This window comes from Schistocerca gregaria, chromosome X (genome assembly GCF_023897955.1).
Source record: "Schistocerca gregaria isolate iqSchGreg1 chromosome X, iqSchGreg1.2, whole genome shotgun sequence".
In the NCBI taxonomy this organism is placed as follows: Eukaryota; Metazoa; Arthropoda; class Insecta; order Orthoptera; family Acrididae; genus Schistocerca; species Schistocerca gregaria.
Window position 1 is genome coordinate 180,913,389 of NC_064931.1, and position 22,139 is coordinate 180,935,527.

General features: G+C 44.5%; 1 protein-coding gene across 1 annotated transcript; it reads right to left on the minus strand.

Moving 5' to 3' along the window:
- Positions 1-7,936: 7,936 nt before the first annotated feature.
- Positions 7,937-12,371, minus strand: LOC126297962 (spliceosome-associated protein CWC27 homolog). The gene is made up of 2 exons (XM_049989279.1): positions 11,537-12,371; positions 7,937-8,076 (listed from the first exon to the last, which is right to left on the minus strand). The coding sequence occupies exons 1-2, from the start codon at positions 12,327-12,329 to the stop codon at positions 7,937-7,939; spliced, it is 933 nt and encodes a 310-aa protein (XP_049845236.1). The 5' UTR covers positions 12,330-12,371.
- Positions 12,372-22,139: the final 9,768 nt, after the last annotated feature.

Below are 22,139 nucleotides of genomic sequence, written 5' to 3' on the forward strand. Positions count from 1 at the left end.
TGTTGTAAACTCGATGCACCTGCCCCTAGGAGGCATGAAGCTTCACTGCCGAGACAGCGACCGGCTGTCGCCGTTCGAGTTAATGAGATGTTTCAGGTGGTTTTAATGACATAGGTGTGGCGGGTTTGCCATGAATTGTGAATATACATATAGATACATATTACATAAAAAGTATCCCTGACAACGATATTTTGTTTACATGTTTGAATTTCCCACGGTAAAATGGTCTAGAAGCACATACTTTAATATCAGAAAAATGGTTCAAATGGCTCTGAGCACTATGCGACTTAACTTCTGAGGTCATCAGTCGCCTAGAACTTAGAACTAATTAAACCTAACTAACCTAATGACATCACACACATCCATGCCCGAGGCAGGATTCGAACCTGCGACCGTAGCGGTCGTGCGGTTCCAGACTGCAGCGCCTAGAACCGCTCGGCCACTCCGGCCGGCCTTTAATATCAGAAATAGAACCCATGTCGAACAGTGTAATTAGTACAGTGATGTTACTGATTATACTCCATTAATATTGCGGTTTCTATAGAGCGTTTACCGCTGAATATCGCGTTTTCTGTAACTAGTTACTTTAACGACCAGTTTATGCAAAAGCCAATAGTTACTGGGACATTTAGGAGGTGAGGGAAAACCTTGTACAGAGGAAAAATATTTCGAACTGTCATAGACCTTTATTAGTCCATACGTTGTCTCAGAATATCTTGTTCATGCAAACATTTACTTTGTTTAAGGATTGCTACATAGTTCATGTGCCATAGTTAGTTGTTTCAGATTGTGAGGAGATGGTAACGCCTTTGAAAATCATTTTAACCTGTACAAGCGTTGGAGACTAACTCATTTCTAATCACGTGTTTTTCTAGTTTTTGCAGTGTCATGGTGTGATGTTACATCGCAGTGATTGCCTTAAAGAACAGTGTTGTCTAGTGGTCTCTCGTGGTATCCATTTTGTATAGTCGAACGACTGTACCGCAAGGCGATTAGAGGATCTCGCTAGACAGCTACGTTATATTGGTTGCATGCAAATCAGGCGGATCACAATTCAGGATACTTTTACGCATGATAGTACATCTCCATGTTACACAAGTGGCTCAAATGCGCGAAACCTACAATCACAATGGCTTTCATGCAATGTGGCAAGGAAGCGGTGGTTCAGCATAGGGACACCACCAACTTTCACTACACCATCCTTCGCGAGCTCGATGTGCTCCCACTGTCACTTGATATCCATAGGGAACCCCAGTGTACTGAAGCCTGTTTGTCCACTCCCCAACGCAATAAATTTTACAGCACTGTGCTGCGTTCACAAGGACAGGACCTTCTTAATGAGGAATTGCCATCCACAGACCACGCTGCACCTAACCATTGTCGTCGACGTAGACTCTTCATCTCTGCCCTCACAACCCCCAAATTGTACTCCCCACACAACACAGGCAGTGGTGGTGTCTGCCCTTGCTGAACACTATCCTCACTTTTACGAAGATGATTCAATGGCAGCACCAATTCCTGACGACCTCCACCCAGCTCCTGAATGCACCCTCACCATTGCAGACTCGACATTATTGATGTATGTGATGATGGCTGATGAGGTGGTAGACGTGATTGACAAGTGGGTGAAGAACAAATTGCCTGGAACGGATGGTCTTCTGGTGGAGTTCTACTGGGCGTTCACCACCTTAATGCTCTCCTTGCTCGGTGCAAATGATATGGGAACTCTTACTCATTGCTTTCCAGTACAAACGAATTTGTCACTGGAGTTCTTTTACTGGTGTCTAAGTCATTGGGAGGGACAAATGTCTCCGCATAATTTTCACTTACATCAATGAATGCGGATTATAAAATCTACATGCGCTTCTTAGCGGTGCACATACACATGATCTTACCTACACTTCTTACAGTGGAGCAGAATACCGGTCAAATGACTTTGGGGGAATGCCATGGCATCATCGTGATAACTGCAGTCTGGCAGCTCCACATGGTGCTGCTCTCCATTTATTTTGTAAGCGCCTTGGATCATGTTCAACATCCATTCCTCCTAATGGTCGTGATACAAATGGCTCTGAGCACTATGCGACTTAACTTCTGAGGTCATCAGTCGCCTAGAACTTGGAACTAATTAAACCTAACTAACCTAAGGACATCACACACATCCATGCCCGAGGCAGGATTCGACCTACGACCGTAGCGGTCGCTCGGTTCCAGACTGTAGCGCCTAGAACCGCACGGCCACTCCACCCGGCGTCGTGATACATATGGGGTTCCCGCTGCTCTTTGTGGGTGCCATTTGCCAGTTACTACATCCTGCTGTCTTCATGGTCTTGGCCAATGGGAGATTTGTTGGACCTATTCTTATATTCCGCTGTGTGTGTCAAGGATGCCCCATATCGACTCTAGTGTATACCATCGCACTGGAGCTCCTCTTGGCCAGGCTGACAACTCGCCTATAGGGTCTCACCTTGTGCGATCATACCTACCACTGCAGGGCCAATGCAGATGATGTCCCACTGCTTGCCTGCTCCACACATACACTCAGTGGCGCCATCCACTGGCTCCAAAAGTATGGACATATTGCGGGTAGCATCCTTTACATCTGCAAGTTGATGATAAAGCACATCAGTACGGATTCCAGGTTGCGGCGCTGGACCCACTCCCCATTGGTAGCACCCTTCGTTACTTTGGGATCAACTTGACAGGCTCCACACACTGCACTGTGGTATTGGCTGAGTATCAGCTTTTACAGTACATATGGCACCATGTCGCCGCCATGTACACTGTAGCTTGAACCATCTACAACGGGTGGCCTACATCAACATGTATGTGGCCCCTAAACTGGTCCATGTTTCCCATTATCTTCCCAATGCCATTGAAAACTTTATTTGGCCTTCAGATCCTTCATGTCAGCAGCGGCCCTATTCAAGATCCGCTACAACACTAACGTTGCCCTCTCTAAAATGCGACCTTGGACTTGTCAATGTGTGAGTGCGATCCATTGCAGTCTTTGTGCATACTATACTGAGGCAGTAGTAGGGATCGTCTTTAACATGCAATCTTTTGTATATCCTCCGACCAGCTACTCTCCAACCACGAATCAACATAGCACATATCTCACTCTTATTGGACCATATCGTAACTTATTTCGTCGAACTCAGCTGCGCAGCATTTGTGCACCGCCGCCGTCAGTGTCAGCCAGTTTGCCGTGGCATACGGAGCTCCATCGCAGTCCTTAACACTGGTAGCATGCCGCGACAGCGTGGACGTGAACCGTATGTGCAGTTGACGGACTTTGAGCGAGGGCGTATAGTGGGCATGCGGGAGGCCGGGTGGACGTACCGCCGAATTGCTCAACACGTGGGGCGTGAGGTCTCCACAGTACATCGATGTTGTCGCCAGTGGTCGGCGGAAAGTGCACGTGCCCGTCGACCTGGGACCGGACCGCAGCGACGCACGGATGCACGCCAAGACCGTAGGATCCTACGCAGTGCCGTAGGGGACCGCACCGCCACTTCCCAGCAAATTAGGGACACTGTTGCTCCTGGGGTATCGGCGAGGACCATTCGCAACCGTCTCCATGAAGCTGGGCTACGGTCCCGCACACCGTTAGGCTGTCTTCCGCTCACGCCCCAACATCGTGCAGCCCGCCTCCAGTGGTGTCGCGACAGGCGTGAATGGAGGGACGAATGGAGACGTGTCGTCTTCAGCGATGAGAGTCGCTTCTGCCTTGGTGCCAATGATGGTCGTATGCATGTTTGGCGCCGTGCAGGTGAGCGCCACAATCAGGACTGCATACGACCGAGGCACACAGGGCCAACACCCGGCATCATGGTGTGGGGAGCGATCTCCTACACTGGCTGTACACCTCTGGTGATCGTCGAGGGGACACTGAATAGTGCACGGTACATCCAAACCGTCATCGAACCCATCGTTCTATCATTCCTAGACCGGCAAGGGAACTTGCTGTTCCAACAGGACAATGCACGTCCGCATGTATCCCGTGCCACCCAACGTGCTGTAGAAGGTGTAAGTCAACTACCCTGGCCAGCAAGATCTCCGGATCTGTCCCCCATTGAGCATGTTTGGGACTGGATGAAGCGTCGTCTCACGCGGTCTACACGTCCAGCACGAACGCTGGTCCAACTGAGGCGCCAGGTGGAAATGGCATGGCAAGCCGTTCCACAGGACTACATCCAGCATCTCTACGATCGTCTCCATGGGAGAATAGCAGCCTGCATTGCAGCGAAAGGTGGATATACACTGTACTAGTGCCGACATTGTGAATGCTCTGTTGCCTGTGTCTATGTGCCTGTGGTTCTGTCAGTGTGATCATGTGATGTATCTGACCCCAGGAATGTGTCAATAAAGTTTCCCCTTCCTGGGACAATGAATTCACGGTGTTCTTATTTCAATTTCCAGGAGTGTATATTACTAATGTTGTTTTGGGATCATTGAAGATTCATCACGTATACGTAACATTTGGTTAGATTTCTTATAATTAGTTGTGAGTTAACGACGTATCAGCAGTAAAAGCCTTCAGGAGACTGTAACATGAATGATAGAGTAGTTAGTTTATCCTACGGTTCAGCGTGGACGTGTGGTTACTGGCGTCTAGTTATGGAGAATAGGGTGGTACGTTCGCATCCTTTTGTATGCTAATATTTTTTGCGCTTTTGTAACAGATTTTGAGACTATCAGTGTGATTTGTACTCTTCTTTGTCACAGATATTAGACCGTTTGTTTCCGAGCGTGTCTACCTTTAAGAAGGTACGTTTACATTGGCCATAAAAATTGCACATTGCCGACAATACATCCCGATAATATTGTCCAGCAACACTACGGCCACACAAACTGCAGCAACATCTACTACAACATTAGCGGCCACTATTTCACGGTAATGTTTGCGGCAATACATTGCCGAGCCAGAAGTGTTTGCAAGGGCCACATTGTTACAACAAAATGGATAAACACGAGCTAGTGGAAGTCAATGTGGCGCTATGACTTTCGCATTACACAAGGATACAAGTTAGACAGAATAAGAGAAATCGGGCCTTGTGGATGGGTTCTTTTCGGGTAAGTGAAATGATTCAGAAAATGTAAGCAATGAACTGATGCTGGATACATACGAGTTCCAGAATTTTACCACACTGTCGGAACACCGTTTAGAACATCTCGTACATAAATTTGTCCGCAAATAACTAAAACCGGTACAAATATAAGAGAGTCTACACCTGCTACAAACTGAATAGCGATCTTCTTTCGGTTTTTAGCTGTTCGTGATTAGTACAGAAGTTGAATGTACCTCTTTAAAGTTCATTATTCATCACTAACCTCATGCGACGCTTCAGTAGTAAAACCGAAAGATTTAATCAAGCGAGGTTTAAAATAAGAATTCAGTTTTTATTGTTATTTTATTTTTTGTTCATCAGCACACACCGCTGTTTACGCTATCAATTCCTACTTCAGATATGTCTCGAGAAAGTATGTAACTCATGTCATCAAATGTAAAGCACGTAGGTGAAGAGCCACCTGTACTTCCACTCTCCCTAAGAAACTTTTTTGCCTCGCATTCAGCACAGGTTAGAAGACTTCGGATTTTTTTGTTTACATCGTCAAGCGTAATTCCCAGCTTATTGGCAACAGCAAGCCAAACGTTTTTACAGATTGTGATCTCTGTGTTCATTAATTTCGACGTCCAATAGTTCTCATTATACACGAATTGCGTTAATAAAATACACAACTCTCTCGTTTGTCCACTTCTTCAGTGCTGTACATAACAACCTATATTTACATTCGTATGCAGATGTATGTTATTTTCGCTCAGACATTTGACTGTAGCGCTGTCGGTGAGAGAAGTGGGAACCGAAGGTGAGAGCGAGAGAGAACTGTTTACAGAAGCCCACGACCACGAGCCGTCTACGCATCCACAACCCCTCCCTATCAAACTTCAATAAAATATCTTGTTGAGTATGAGACGTTTTGTGTCAGCGAATATGTCTTAGTGCCAGAGCGTAGTGAATGAAAGCAGAGAAAAAGAACTTGCTTGCCTCTCTGTTTTATTAAGGGTTCCTCTCACCGACATTTCCAATAGAAAAGTGTGCTTAATTTTCTTTTTAAATTAGAAAGTAACGCACACGAATAGATATTTACTCAAGAACTCTAATCACCATCCACAACAAGAGAGAAGTGTCATTAAAAGTCTTGCTGACAGAGCCAAAAGGATTTGCAGACCGGAATACCTGGACGCCGAATTAAAACATCTAAAGCAGATCAGATCGGAAAGATTTTACAGAAACATTACATTAGACCAGTTTTCAGACCAACGAACAAAATAGGGCAAGTACTCCTATCCGTGAAGGATAAACGACCTCCTCTGTCAGCATGCGGCGTATATAGAATTCCATGTACGTTAGGTAAGGTTTGTATTGGAACAACCAAGAGAAGCCTGGATAAATGGCTAAAGCAACACAAAAGTCTTTGCCGACTAGGGAAAATAGAAAAAGCGGTTACAGCAGAGCATGCTCTTCAGCCAGGAAGTCAAGAAGTGAAGTACTGAAACAAAGACTTTATCTTCGATAACGAACTATTATTCATGCCTATGAAGAGAAGCCGGCAAACGGTCTTACCACAGTGGTGACAACGGTTCCCGCCGAATCACCGAAGTTAAGACCTGCCGGGCCTGGTTAGCACTTTGATGGGTCACCGTCAGGGTCTGACGAGTGCTGTTCGCAAGCCAGTTGAGGAGCTACTTGATGAGAAGTAGATATACCGGTCACGAAAACTGACAACAGCTGAGAGAGCGGTGTGCTGATCACATGCTCCTCTGTATCTGGATCCGTTGACGCCTAAAGTATGAGGAGGAGACGGGGGTCGGTTGGTACAGTTGGGCCTTCAAGGCTGTTCGGATGGTGTTTGGTCTATGTAGAGAAGCCAATGAAATATATAAACATAGGGACTATTTTAACAGGAAAGAAGAGACACAGCGACATGTAGACAGTAGCTCTGCAGAATCGCTTTTTATCTTTGACAAGACGACAATCGATAGTTGAATTTTATCTTTGTCAAGGATCATCTCTGCTTATCACGTGTAACTTCGGGCAAGTCCATTGGTCTACGTTCGACCAGAGAGTCGGCAAGACTTAACGCAGGAGCAATGCCTTTGATGTCCAGCGCAGTTCGGGACGAAACGTTAGGAACGGAAGAGTTTCATGGACCACGACCTTATACATCGAAAGGATTACTAGCAACAATGTCATCTGGTCGTGAAAGCCTTCATTCTATCAAATTAGATCTTAGAATGAAATTTTCACTCTGCAGCGGAGTGTGCGCTGATATGAAACTTCCTGGTAGATTAAAACTGTATGCCGGACCGAGACTCGAACTCGGGACCTATGCCTTTCGCGGGCAAGTGCTCTACCAACTGAGCTACCCAAGCACGACTCACGGCCCGTCCTCACAGCCCCAATTCCGCCAGTACCTCGTCTCCTACTTTCCAAACTTCACATAAGCTCTCCTGCGAACCTTGCAGAACTAGCACTTCTTCCAGGAGCGCAAGTTCTGCAAGGTTCGCAGGAGAGCTTCTGTGAAGTTTGGAAGGTTCGCAGAAGAGCTTCTGTGAAGTTTGGAAGGTAGGAGACGAGGTACTGGCGGAATTGGGGCTGTGAGGACGGGGCGTGAGTAGTGCTTGGGTAGCTCAGTTGGTAGAACACTTGCCCACAAAAGGCAAAGGTCCCGAGTTCGAGTCTCGGTCCAGCACACAGTTTTAATCCGCCAGGAAATTTCAAATTAGATCTTCTTAAATATTATAGTACCTACTGTTATCCAATAAACGTTCCATATTTTTTCTCTGTCTCACATAATTCTCATGTCTGACGGGTCGATTTAATTTGCCCCTGTTTCATGCGCCCTATCTTCCGGCATATTAGTGTTATATTCACTGACTCCCCTGCGAAGCTTCAGTAATTTGTCGTGTCCCCTCGTGGAAAACCTTCAGGAGCTTGAAGTGTTTGGTTTGAAACTGTCTATGTGTTAAAAGTCTTGCTTCTGTCTGCTTCACAAAGAATTGTGGTTGTCCTGTTTTTAAATTTTGAATATGTAAAAGTGTCAGACGTCGGGTGTGCTGTGAACAAGACCTCTTGCTTATCAGGTGCTCTGGGTGTAAGCAGATTAGACTAATGCTGAGTCTATTACCTCAGATCACACGAAGTGATAGATTACCCCCATGAAACTATTAGGCTACTTGAACAAACAACTGCCGCTCACATCCGTAAATGTTATTTGATATATTCCTCGCCTATTGCTTATGGTTGGAGGATTTGGGCATTTCAGTTGAATAATTTTCCTTAATGGTTAATGAATGTCAGAGTTTGATATGGTAAAACAATATTTGCACAAACACATAAACGTCGAGGTTATAAAGCAATTTGAGAATGAATTTACATAATTAAAATAGAGCAATGACGAGAAAATGAATGGTTGTTAGAGTCACCATCAGAGTGATGCTGGGCAGCTACGGTTTAAATGATGCCCAGACACATAAAGGACACGAATTGCGCTTTCAGCTGTGACTGCAAAACTATAAAATTACACAAAAAGGGATGAATTCGAACAGAGCGCTCACGGATCAGTGAATACAGGAAGAATCAGATGGAAACATCAATGGACATGTGACCTTCAATGGGTTAACTCGGTGACGGAGGAAAACATGAGTGGTTACGAAAAAAGTTCCCTTGGAAGCAAGAATTAGATTACAGAAAAACTTGTACGCTTGTGTGTGGGAGGCGCGTGGAACAAGTTAGGAAGACTAAAAAATGGAAACCGGGAATTGACTCCTCCTCCCCCACTATATCGCGATTTCCGAAGTGAAGAGTGTGCCTTGCAAATGTGGTCTTATTAGGACTGTCGTCAAGGAGGCTGACAACACATCGCTGTGCGCTGAACTAGGGCCACTGCTAACTGTTGCTGGAATCAGCTGCTCTTGTCATCCTCCAGATTACTCATCGCTGATATGCCTAAGTTTAAAGGGAAGCTTCAGAGACTTGGTAGGAGACTAAAGTCAACAAAAAAACGTACGAGTGCGGAGTCCAGAGTAGAATCACCTAGTAGAAGTTCGAATCAGACTATGAATTTGAATACGAATCCCAATACGAATGCCTCTCTAAGTTGTGGTAGGCATCCTTCAGGTGCCGAAAAGGCACACCACACAATCTTTTCTGGTCAGTCCCAGAAATGGCCTAAATGCTCTTCCAATCAGGGATCTGATAGTCCGTTCCCTAGTTCCCACCATAAAGTTACAATGTATCCGCCAATGAGATATGTGTATATGGAAAAGGGAAATGAGTGTTGCCCAGTTCCACATCCAGACTTATTTGCCGGAAATTCTGGAAATTTTGTTAGGCTCTGCACACCGTTTCCACAGGAAGGGCAAAACTCGGAAATTTGCAGACACACAAGTGGCTATATACACTACTGGCCATTAAAATTGCTACACCAAGAAAAAATGCAGATGATATACGGGTATTCATTGGACAAATATATTATACTAGAACTGATATGTGATCGCATTTTCACGCAATTTGGGTGCATAGATTCTGAGAAATCAGTACCCAAAAAAACCACCTCTGGCCGTAATAACGGCCTTGATACGCCTGGGCATTGAGTCAAACAGAGCTTGGATGGCGTGTACAGGTACAGATGCCCATACGGCTTCAACACGATACCACAGTTCATAAAGAGTAGTGACTGGCGTAGTGTGACGAGCCAGTTGCTCGGTCACCATTGACCAGACATTTTCAATTGGTGAGAGATCTGGAGAATGTGCTGGCCAGGGTAGCAGCCGAACATTTTCTGTATTCAGAAAGGCCCGTACAAGGCCTACAACATGCGGTCGTGCATTTTTCTGCTGAAATGTAGGGTTTCGCAGGGATCGAATGAAGATTAGAGCCACGGGTCGTAACACATCTGAAATGTAACGTCCACTGTTCAAAGTGCCGTCAATGCGAACAAGAGGTGACCGATACGTGTAACCAATGGCACCCCATACCATCACGCCCGGTGATACGCCAGTATGGCGCTGACGAGTACACACTTCCAATTTCCTTCACCGCGATGTCGCCAAACACGGATGCGACCATCATGATGCTCTAAACAGAACCTGGATTCATCCGAAAAAATGACGTTTTGCCACTCGTGCACCCAGGTTCGTCGTTGAGTACACCATCGCAGGCGCTCTTATCTGTGATGCATCGTCAAGGGTAACCGCAGCGATTGTCTCCGAGCTGATAGTCCATGTTGCTGCAAACTTCGTCGAACTGTTCGTGCAGATGGTGTTGTCTTGCAAACGTCCCCGTCTGTTGACTCAGGGATCGAGATGTGGCTGCACGATTCGTTACAGCCATGCGGATAAGATGCTTGTCATCTCGACTGCTAGTGATACGAGGCCGTTGGGATCCAGCACAGTGTTCCGTATTACCCTCCTGAACCCACCGATTCCATATTCTGCTAACAGTCATTGGATCTCGACCAACGCGAGCAGCAATGTCGCGGTACGATAAACCGCAATCGCAATAGGCTGCAATCCGACCTTTATCAAAGTTGGAAACGTGATGGTACGCGTTCCTCCTCCTTACACGAGGCATCACAACAAGGTTTCACCAGGCAACGCCGGCCAACTGCTGTTTGTGTATGAGAAATCGGTTGGAAACGTTCCTCATGTCAGTACGTTGTAGTTGTCGGCACCGGTGCCAACCTTGTGTGAATGCGCTCAAAAATGGACTGTGCGGCTGGTTCCGGCGGAGGTTCGAGTCCTCCCTTGGGCATGGGTGTGTATATTTGTCCTTAGGATAATTCAGGTTAAGTAGTGTGTAATCTTAGGGACTGATGACCATAGCACACATTTGAACATGCTCTGAAAAGCTAACCATTTGCATATCACAGCATCTTCTTCCTGTCGGTTAAATTTTGCGTCTGTAGCAAGCCATCTTTGTGGTGTAGCAATTTTAATGGCCAGTAGTGTATTTTGATTGCGGAAACGTGTCCGGAGACCACACATACAAGCATAACGGGATGTGGACAGCTGAAGAATCCACCTGAAGTTTACTAACAAAGCAGAGTTCTCACCTCTTCCGCCAGTAGTTTCGAGTACTGTTATCGAGGACACCAGGCTTCTCTTACGTCACTCATCTGTGGAAGCTGAAACAGGGGGATAACCTCTGAAATGGCTCGTTCATGCGGCCCAGGAATGTGAGACCCTACACTCTAAGTGGCTGGTAGCTCTTCCAAAACGTGCGAAACTTCCTCCTGTTTTCGCTGCAGCGAAAATGAGTTGCTCTTGTCAAGAGCAGCTACACTTAATGGAGAAGCTGCTATAATTATGAAATGTTAGATTGGGTACAAATGGCTCTGTGCACTATGGGACTTAACTGCTGAGGTCATCAGTCCCCTAGAACTTAGAACTACTTAAACCTAACTAACCTGCCCGAGGCAGGATTCTAACCTGCAACCGTAGCGGTCGCGAGATTCCAGACTGTATTACTATTATCTTCATCATTTTCACTTCTCACTTCATTCTTATTCTTTTTAGTTTTCTGATTCATGTCTACTGTAGGCACTGCACTTAATTTTGGATCATTGAGAACATAATGCGTTGACTTGCTACGTCCAGCATACATTTTATTGGCTACCTCACTTTCCTCTTCATGTTCCTCTGCTTCTACACCAAAAGATAGAAGTTTGAAATTCTTGACACCTGCAGTTTTCTCTTTCTTCTTCACTTCAGTCACTTGTTCCTTGGCTGGATCTCTCCTTGGGACAACATCAGGAAAAGGATTGTTCAGTACTTTTGCCTTGAATATTTTCTGAGGATACAATGGCTGTTCATCCTCATCTACTAGGACTTCTTCCAGTTTCAGCAAGTTGTAGATTGTTTCACCAGTTACTTTTCCAAAAATGGTATGTTTATTCTGAAGCTCTGGGGCAGCAGCAAAGGTGAAGAAAAATTGAGAACCATTGTCATCTTTACCAGCGTTTGCCATGGCTACCAGACCCCTGCGATTGAATCTTAAACGAGTATGAAATTCATCCTTAAATGGTTGTCCGTATATACTTTCACCACCAGTACCTGTTGGATCTCCACCTTGAACTATGAAACCTTTCACCACTCGGTGGAATATAGTATTGTTGTAGTATGCTTCCAAACACAGTTGAATGAAATTACGACATGCTTTTGGTGTTTCCTTAGACCATAACTCTATATCGATGTCACCAACTGTTGTCTTCAGCAGGACCTTTCCTATCGTCGGTGGTTCTTGTATGTAAATGTTGCTCATTGTTTATTTATGCTTTCGGTCATTGACGATTTCAACAAACTGTGACCACTCAGGTACCAGGGGCGGACGCGTGTAATGGTACCACAACAGTTTGCCCAAGGCTGATTCAGAACAGTCACAGATTTTCCAGCGATGAGGGCGTTTACGCAGAGGTTCTGGAATGGCTCCATGAGCAAGGAGCGGAATTCTGTTGTCGTGGATTTGAAAGATTTGTAAAGCGTTCCGACTGTTGCCTACATAGATATGGTGATTATATTGAAAAGTAGTGTCACATCCCTGTGAAATTTAGTGCTGCATTCAGTAATAGATACTTATCCTGTGATAATAATGTGTAACTTACTTTTTTAAGTCCCCTCATAGTTCAAAGACCAGAGGAAGGCAACGACATACATAGCTCAATAGGACCATGTCTAGTAGAGCAGTGCGATATTCGAGCCAACGTTCAGGTTGGTGACAGCTTTACATTTGGAAGAGACGCCAAGCCAAAGACACTTAACAAAAGCTTGTGCAATAGAGTGCTAGTGGGAGGACAAGGAATCTATTTGATTAGATGTTGGTACAGGTGAAGATTTTGCTGTCCAAGTGAAATTAATTCACACGCATTTAACATGAGTAGCTAACTTATCCCGTGCACAAGCTACGCGGATTTCCTTTCCTGCTTGCAGGATAGATACATGACCAGTAACACTATTGATAGTGACCGTATCTTCCAGGGAATAAGGTAACTCCCCCTTACCACTGTTGCTGGACGCAATAAGAAGATTAATTTTTCATTGAAAAACAGGTAACAGAAGTTAGCGAACAGCAAATCGCTGGACTAGCAGGAACATGTTCAATAATTTTAAGTTAGCATCTAGGTGTGGGCAAAGTCTGCTCTGAACTTGAATAAGAAATGACAAAGGACAGCACACACACACACAAACACACACACACACACACACACACACACACACACACACAAGCACCGAAGCATCTTTCGCCCCTTGTTACAATTCAGCAATGGTTCTTGCAGGCCCTGGAGAACGGTCCCATACGTTTTCAACTGGCGAGAGATCTGGTGATCTTACTGGTCAGGACAGTTCTTGCACACCATGAAGAACACCTTACGTCACAGCTGTATGTGGATTTTTCTGCTGAATAAGCACATCTTCTTCCTGTCAAAGAAATGGGAGTAACACGGGGATAACAGCCGGTAGCCGGCCGCGGTGGTCTCGCGGTTTTAGGCGCGCAGTCCGGAACCGTGCGACTGCTACGGTCGCAGGTTCGAATCCTGCCTCGGGCATGGATGTGTGTGATGTCCTTAGGCTAGTTAGGTTTAAGTAGTTCTAAGTTCTAGGGGACTAATGACCACAGCAGTTGAGTCCCATAGTGCTCAGAGCCATTTTGAACAGCCTGTACAGTGTAACGGGGACGTATTACTTTACCTAACATAAACATCAAATGTGACAGCGAGCTGTAACTCATAGCCCCCCCCCCCCCCCCCCCCCACACCGTGAAGCCTGGGATGGGCCTTTGTGTCGTGGATAAGTGCACTCTAGAGTTGGCAGCTCACCAGGTATGTGCTGTATTCATGTACATTCATCACTAATACAGACAGAACCTAACATCATTACTAAAAGCAAGAGTACCACCCCACACCCAGTTGACTGTTTCACGACACCAGAGACACCATGCTTGGCAGTGTCATGGTATCAGTGGTAGCCTGAGAAAAGGCAATACTGCTGCAAACAGATGTTCCCAGTTGTCTCTGATAACACAGCAGGTGTAACACGTGCCCTGATTTCGTCCCTGCATGGTTTCTGGTCGGCCATCACTGCCAGCATAATTCGTTGATCTTGACATGTGTCTGTCCTATATGGACGTCCAGAGCCTGGTTCACAGGTGTGTGAATGTTCCGCAGACCACTGCTGAAAGCAGTGACACACCATCAATACATTGCATTCAACATATGCATAAAGCAAACATTGGTTGTTTAGTCGACAAAATAAAAAGAGAATTTACAGAATATAACCCCTTAAACACGTGTACTACTGGTTCAGTCAGGGTACTGGTCAACGTCACACAGTTTGAGAGACAGAGTGTTGTTAGTTTAACATACAGTAAAATAAACATGAATTACGTAAAGTTAAATACGGTAAGTATACAGAAAGGGTGGATATCACAAAAGAAAATATTAACTGTATTACAAAAAATGGTTCAAATGGCTCTGAGCACCATGCGACTTAACTTCTGAGGTCATCAGTCGCCTAGAACTTAGAACTAATTAAACCTAACTAACCTAAGGACATCACACACATCTATGTCCGAGGTAGGATTCGAACCTGCGACCGTAGCGGTTGCCCGGTTCCAAACTGCAGCGCCTAGAACCGCACGGACACGCCGGCCGGCATCTGTATTATAATGCCAGGTGTTACGAAAGTAGTAATTACACAGCATAATCACGAACAAGTGTGAGTACGGAACTGGGACAGCAGCATCTCGTGGCTCACTGGTCAGAGATATATGTGATCGGAAGGAAATTTTCTGTGCACAGTCTTGGTTACCCACGAGACTGTCATAGTGTAATATGTGTTATGAAAATATTGGTGAATTTAATCAATATTGTTTATCATTTTATCTGGATGCTTCTTATTGCTACCATTCTTAAAAAATAAGATAAAAAGTTGTGAATCGTCTTGTCATAGATGTCATTATAAATAATATTATTGCAACTATTAACAATTTCTATTTATAATAAATATGCATTATGCCTCCATATGAACGTCTCACACACAATAAAGAAACAATATTCGTTCTCTCTCGTCCCGACACTCATATAGGGTGTATCAGAAGGAATCATTCAATTTGGCACGTCTAAATCTCTGATACTAGTAAACATATACAATGCATTTTTTTGAACGGGAAACTCAAGAAGTTATTTTCTTACCTTATCACAGGTGTTCAAAATGCCCCAGATACATGGCGTATGTCAGTGCGGTATTCAAATTGTTCCCACACTGCAGCGAGCATGTCTTGATTTACAGCTTCCACAGCTGCTGTTAAGCGATGTCTCAGTTTATTCATTGTTGTTGGCAACGGAGGCACATAAACGGAGTCTTTTGTAGACCCCCACAAGAAATAATCACATATAGTCAGGTCCGATAACCTTGGAGGCCAGTAATGTACGACTGAATCATTTGGTCCAGTGCGTCATATCCATCGTTCAGTAATCCTTTGATTTAAAAATTCCCGCACTTACAGAAGCCAATGTGGCGGTGCTCCATCCTGTTGGTAAATGAAGTCTTTCGAATCAGTCTCCAACTGTGGGAAAACAAAGTTCACAAGCATATCGAGATACCTGCTTCCAGTAACAGTGCAAAGAAAAATCGACCATACACCCTTTCCCGTGAAACTGCACAAAACACATTAAATTTTGGAGAGTCCCTTTCATGCGGTAAAACTTCTTGTTCCGTACCCCATATTCTCACATTATGACGGTTCACCTTTGCATTAGAATGTTGCCTCGTTACTAAACACTAAGCGTGGTAGGAAACCTTCATCCTCCATCTTGCCAAGAGCTAAATTACAGAACTCCACACGTCGTCGTTTTTCATCTTCACGAAGAGCTTGTAGTAGGTGAATTTTGTGTGGTTTCATGTGTAACCATCGTCGCAACACACGCCAGACGCACGTCCGGGCATGTTGAGCTGTCGAGCTGCAAGGAGGGGGGATTTCTGCGAACTCCTTGTGAAACTATGGCTGATGCGTTCTACGTCAATGTCAGACACTCGGGAACGATCAGGCGATTTGCCTTAACAGAAACAACTGTTTCTCGGAATTGTTCCTGCCATCGTCTAGTGATCTGTGCTGTAGGAGGATCCACACCATACCTAGCAATAAAGTCATGCTTAACAGTTATTACTAACCCGCACTGCACAAAACGTAGAAAACAAAGCACTATATGTTATGAACTGAAGTTGGCGTACATTGCTGCTACCTAGCGGGAACCATGTAAAACTCGAGAGCTTGCTCTTACGACGTTACGTTGCTCACGCACAAATCTCAAATAACATCTCAAATAACATAACAGTTATGATTTTTTTTAATCGGATGATTCTTTTTGGTACATCCTATTTTCGAGTTTAATAAAAATTGCACATAAATGGCTCTGAGCACTATGGAACTTAACTTCTGAGGTCATCAGTCCCTTAGAACTTAGAACTACTTAAACCTAACTAACCTAAGGATATCACACACACCCATGCCCGAGGCAGGATTCGAACACGCGACCGTAGCGGTTGCGCGGTCCCAGACTGTAGCGCCTAGAACCGCTCGGCCGCAACGACCAGCAAAACAAAATAAAATAAATAAATAAAATTGTACATAGAACATATCATTCCGTTCAGGGATATATCTGGCTAGTCAGTCACGAATTGTCACATCATATTTCTATACACCATTACAGTTGTAAGTGACTATGCTTTTTAACCACCGTTTTGATAGCACATGGCATTATGCCTATAATTCTCAGGTACAGTAATGTAGTTAAATATTTTACTGTGTGATAGCATTCCTCTCTGTAAACTTACCATATTTAACTTCACGTAATTCATCTTTGGTTTACTGGATGTTAAACCAACCACGCTTTATTTTAAAATGGTGTGACATACTCAAGTACTCTTGACTGTAACAGAAGCCCGTGCGTTTAACGCGTTATTCTCTCTAAGTTCTCTTTTTATTCAGTCGACTAAACAACAAATCGTTGCGTTATGCTTTGCATTTTAGTTATGTTGCATCTGATATGAACTGCAAACACTTGAGAATGGCTACAATTGGCCAATTTGTGCTAAGTTCCTATGGGACCAAACAGAAGAGGTCATCGGTGCCTAGGCTTACACATTACTTAATAGACCTTAAACTAACTTACGCTGAGGATAACACACACACCCATGCCCGAGGAAGGATTCGAACCTCCTACGGGTGGAGCCGCGCAAACCGTGACAAGCTACTATCGGACCTCACGGCTACCCTGCGCGTCCGAAATTACATAACAGTGAACAATATTATGTATAAAGATAATTTAATTACAGCCAGTGCAGGAAATTGATATCAGTCAAGGAGTGTACTCTGTTATGAAAGTTCGCAGTCCGTAAGAGTATTATCTAAGAAAGGTAAGATTCGAGGTTCGAATCACGATCTGATACACAACTCTGAACTGTCAGGAAGTTTCAAGAAGTGTGAATTATGTTACATAAATCGTCTATAAACTGCAATACAGAGGCTATAAGAATGCATTGTGCTTCAAGTGACACGCTGTTTGTAAAAGTCAAGGACTTTTCTCGAGAGATAATTTCGAAGAACTTGTGATATCAGGTGTTCCCCAGGGAAGCGTCCTGGGACCTCTGCTGTTCCTGATCTATATAAATGACCTGGGCGACAATCTGAGCAGTTCTCTTAGATTGTTCGCAGATGATGCTGTAATTTACCGTCTAGTAAGGTTATCCGAAGACCAGTATCAGTTGCAAAGCGATTTAGAGAAGATTGCTGTATGGTGTGTCAGGTGGCAGTTGACGCTAAATAACGAAAAGTGTGAGATGATCCACATGAGTTCCAAAAGAAATCCGTTGGAATTCGATTACTTGATAAATAGTACAATTCTCAAGGCTGTCAATTCAACTAAGTACCTGGGTGTTAAAATTACGAACAACTTCAGTTGGAAGGACCACATAGATAATATTGTCGGGAAGGCGAGCCAAAGGTTGCGTTTCATTGGCAGGACACTTAGAAGATGCAACAAGTCCACTAAAGAGACAGCTTACACTACACTCGTTCGTCCTCTGTTAGAATATTGCTGCGCGGTGTGGGATCCTTACCAGGTGGGATTGACGGAGGACATCGAAAGGGTGCAAAAAAGGGCAGCTCGTTTTGTATTATCACTTTATAGGGGAGAGAGTGTGGCAGATATGAAACATGAGTTGGGATGGAAGGCATTACAGCATAGACGTTTTTCGTCGCGGCGAGACCTTTTTACGAATTTTCAGTCACCAACTTTCTCTTCCGAATGCGAAAATATTTTGTTGGGCCCAACCTACATAGGTAGGAATGATCATCAAAATAAAATACGAGAAATCAGAGCTCGAACAGAAAGGTTTAGGTGTTCGTTTTTCCCGCTCGCTGTTCGAGAGTGGAATAGTAGAGAGATAGTATGATTGTGGTTCGATGAACCCTCTGCCAAGCACTTGAATGTGAATTGCAGAGTAGTCATGTAGATGTAGATGTAGATGTACTACGAAATAACGCAGTTTTAGCTTTAAGAGGAGGAACTAAAATTAGGTCTTGTTATGAAGTGGAGAAAGTGGATCATACACCAGAAGCACAATTTCTAAAACTCTACCTGTCACAAACAGATTTATTTAAATATTAGAACTCAAACAACAACCAGCCACAAGTAACGTTAAGATATTTTATTTAAAAGTCAACATTAACTGTTAAAATGTGCCAAGAACAAAAAAAAAAAAAAGACGTATTCGGATGGATACTCAGACTTTTCTTATTTAGTACACTACATGAAGAAGATGGATTTTTCAAATCAGAAACGGACTATGATAACATAGAATGAGGACTACATGCTTCTGTGATGACTGGTCATACACTACGCAAACAAAGGTATCCGGACACTTCCAAAACACCCAAAAACATACGGTTTTCATATTGGGTGCATTGTGCCGCCACCTACTCCCAGGTACTCCATATAAGCTACCTCAGTAGTCATTAGGCATCGTGGGAGAGCAGAATGGGGCGCTCCGCGGAACTCACGACATTCGAACGTGGTCAGGTGAATGGGTGTCACTTGTGTTATACAGGCGAGATTTCCACACTCGTAAACATCCCTAGGTCCACTGTTTCCGATGAGATAGTGAAGGGAAACGTGAAGGGACCCGTACAGTCAAACAGCGTACGGGCCGACGTCGTCTGTTGACTGACAGAGACCTCCGACAGTTGAAGAGGGTCTTTGTGTAAGAGGGAGACGTCTATCCAGACCATCACACAGGAATTCCAAACTGCATCAGGATCCACTGCAAGTACTATGAAAGTTAGGCGGAAGGTGAAAAAAGTTGTATTTCAAGGTCGAGTGACTGCTCATAAGCCACACATCACTTCCAGTAAATGCCAGACGACGCCCCGCTTGGTATAAGGAGCTTAAACATTGCACGATTGAACAGTGGAAAAACTTTGTGTGGAGTGACGAATAACGGTACACAATGTGGCGATCCGATGGCAGGGTGTGGGTATGGCGAATGCCCGGTGAACGTCGTCTGCCAGCGTGTGTAGTGCCAATAGTAAAGTTCGGAGGTGGTTGTGTTATGGTGTGGTCGTGCTTTTCATGGAGGCGGCTTGCACCCCTAGTTTTTATGCGTGGCACTATCACAGCACAGACCTACACTGATGTTTTAAGCATTTTCTTGCTTCCCACTGTTGAAGAGCAATTCAGGAATGGCCGCTGCATCTTTCAACACGATCGAGCACTGTTCATAGTGGTTACACGACAATAACATCCCTGTAAAGGACTGGCCCGCACAGAGTCCTGACCTGAATCCTATATAACACCTTTGTGATGTTTTGGAACGCCGACTTCGCGCCAGGCCTCACCGACTGACATCGATACCTCTCCTCAGTGCAGCACTCCGTGAAGAATGGGCTGTCATTCTCCAAGAAACCTTGCACACCTAATTGAACGTATCCCTGCGAGAGTGGAAGCCGTCATCAAGGCTAAGTGTGGGCCAACACCATATTGAATTCCAGCATAAACGATGGAGGGCGCCACGGACTCGTGTCATTTTCAGCCAGGTGTCCGGATACTTTTGATCACATAGTGTATTTATCACCAGCAACTGTGTTACTTTTCACAAATCCAACTACTTCCTTCCCTACTTCGCCGTAGAGAGTTGCACTGGACAACGATTTGTGCTGTGCTCATAAAATAACCTAATGCTACTTAGGCAGTTTGTCGAATTTTTGTTTTTGAGTGGGTTTAAGGGTTTGAGTAACGATGTGTGACTCTGTTGAGCACCCTCATTGCACCGTACGCTGTGTAGACTTTACGGTTATTACGCAAAAATTTGTTACTGCAAGAACAGTTTTGAAAATTCGTTCAGAACCTTAGTTACGAAACGATGTTGGGACTACACGCTGTAGAAACGGCCTACTTTGTCACAGTTTCCTGGGCAGAAGGCAGGAGGTAGACTGCGGAGAGGGTCACTGACTTTAATCCTGGTGAGACGGAGATTATTATTTCATCCACGCGCTTTGCTAAATGAAACGAATCCGACAGCGCTTACAAAGCGACTACTTTCGATCCAGGTTCGGAAATTAACACGGTGTATTACATCTGATAGGTAAAGCTTCTGGAAAGGTGTAAAGATGAAATCTTTATTTGTTTTCTCTTTCTCTCCCCACTTCTACTCCATGACTGAATCTAGCAAGATCTTTTCCTGTTTCGAGAACTTAGTTATTCCGCACGTCTTCCGTAATTACACAACGAAACGAAGTGCTACTTTGGAAGATAATTCAAGTCTTAACTATACAAAAATCTGAATACATCTTTGGAGATGATAATTATTCTTCCGGATATTCATTCTGAAATGTTTAGTTTCAACTGTATTTCAGTGTTTTTTTTTTCAACTGTATATCTCAAACAGAACGCTTTGTATTATTCGAATCGTGAGGAGGAGATGGACAGACAGATGGGAAAGAGAAGATGGACTGAGAGAGGGAAAAGGAGAGATGCAAAGAGAGTTGGGGAGGAGGAAATTGACAAAGAATTGTGATACGAGATCGACAGAATGACAGTGGGCATTACCAGATGTACAGAGAGGAGGGTAAGAGGAGATGGACAGAGAGTGGGCACGGGTGGTGGAGGTGGCCTGAGAGATGGTCAGAGAGGGGAAGGGTGGATGAGACGGACAAGGAGAGGTGGAAGGAGAACTGACTGAAGTGGAATCAATACATACCCAGGTAACGCCTGGTACTCGCCTAGCTATAAATGAATTAGCGTCTGGCTCCGAAGATGGTTACTAATTTCTTTAATACATAATCGATTTCAGTACTGCTCACCTCATCTTCAGACACACCTTAAAATATACATGTTGTTGTGGTTGGCAGGAGAGCCAACACTGTGTAACTAAAGGAGACCGAAATGCACGCGTTTTAGCTCACGCAGGCTGGCGTGAGGTCTGGAACATGACAAGGGAGTTAGAATTGAGAAAAACGGGCGTAGCTGGTGGAATACTTAACATTAATCCATTAATGACGAACGTCGCTCTTGACATTACATGATTTACAATATCAATAGAAACTGATAATGGCGCCTTGCTAGGTAGTAGCAAATAACGTAGCTGAAGGCTATGCTAACTATCGTCTCGGCAAATGAGAGCGTAGAAGTCAGTGCACCATCGCTAGCAAAGTCGGCTGTACATCTGGGGCGAGTGCTAGGAATTCTCTCTAGACCTGCCGTGTGGCGGCGCTCGGTCTGCAATCATTGATAGTGGCGACACGCGGGTCCGACGTATACTACCGGCCTGCGGCCGATTTAAAGGCTACCACCTAGCAAGTGTGGTGTCTGGCGGTGACACCACACATGTCATCGATTTTATGTATCGTTATTTCTGGATTATAGCTGGCCGTCATCACATCGATAATATGTATATTTTAAGGTGCATCTGAAGATGAGGCTGGCAGCCGCAAAATCGATTATGCATTAAAGAAATTATAAACCATAATTACAGCCAGAGGCTAATTTATTTATAACTAGCTAAGAAACCCAGCAATGCC

Bases quoted from the DNA above. Each gene is read 5' to 3' on its own strand.
- LOC126297962 (XM_049989279.1), bottom strand. From the start codon at position 12,329: ATGAGCAACATTTACATACAAGAACCACCGACGATAGGAAAGGTCCTG. The intron at 8,077-11,536 runs GTAATACAGTCT...ATTTAAAAACAG, and splicing joins TGAAAATGATGAAGATAATA to GACAACCACAATTCTTTGTG.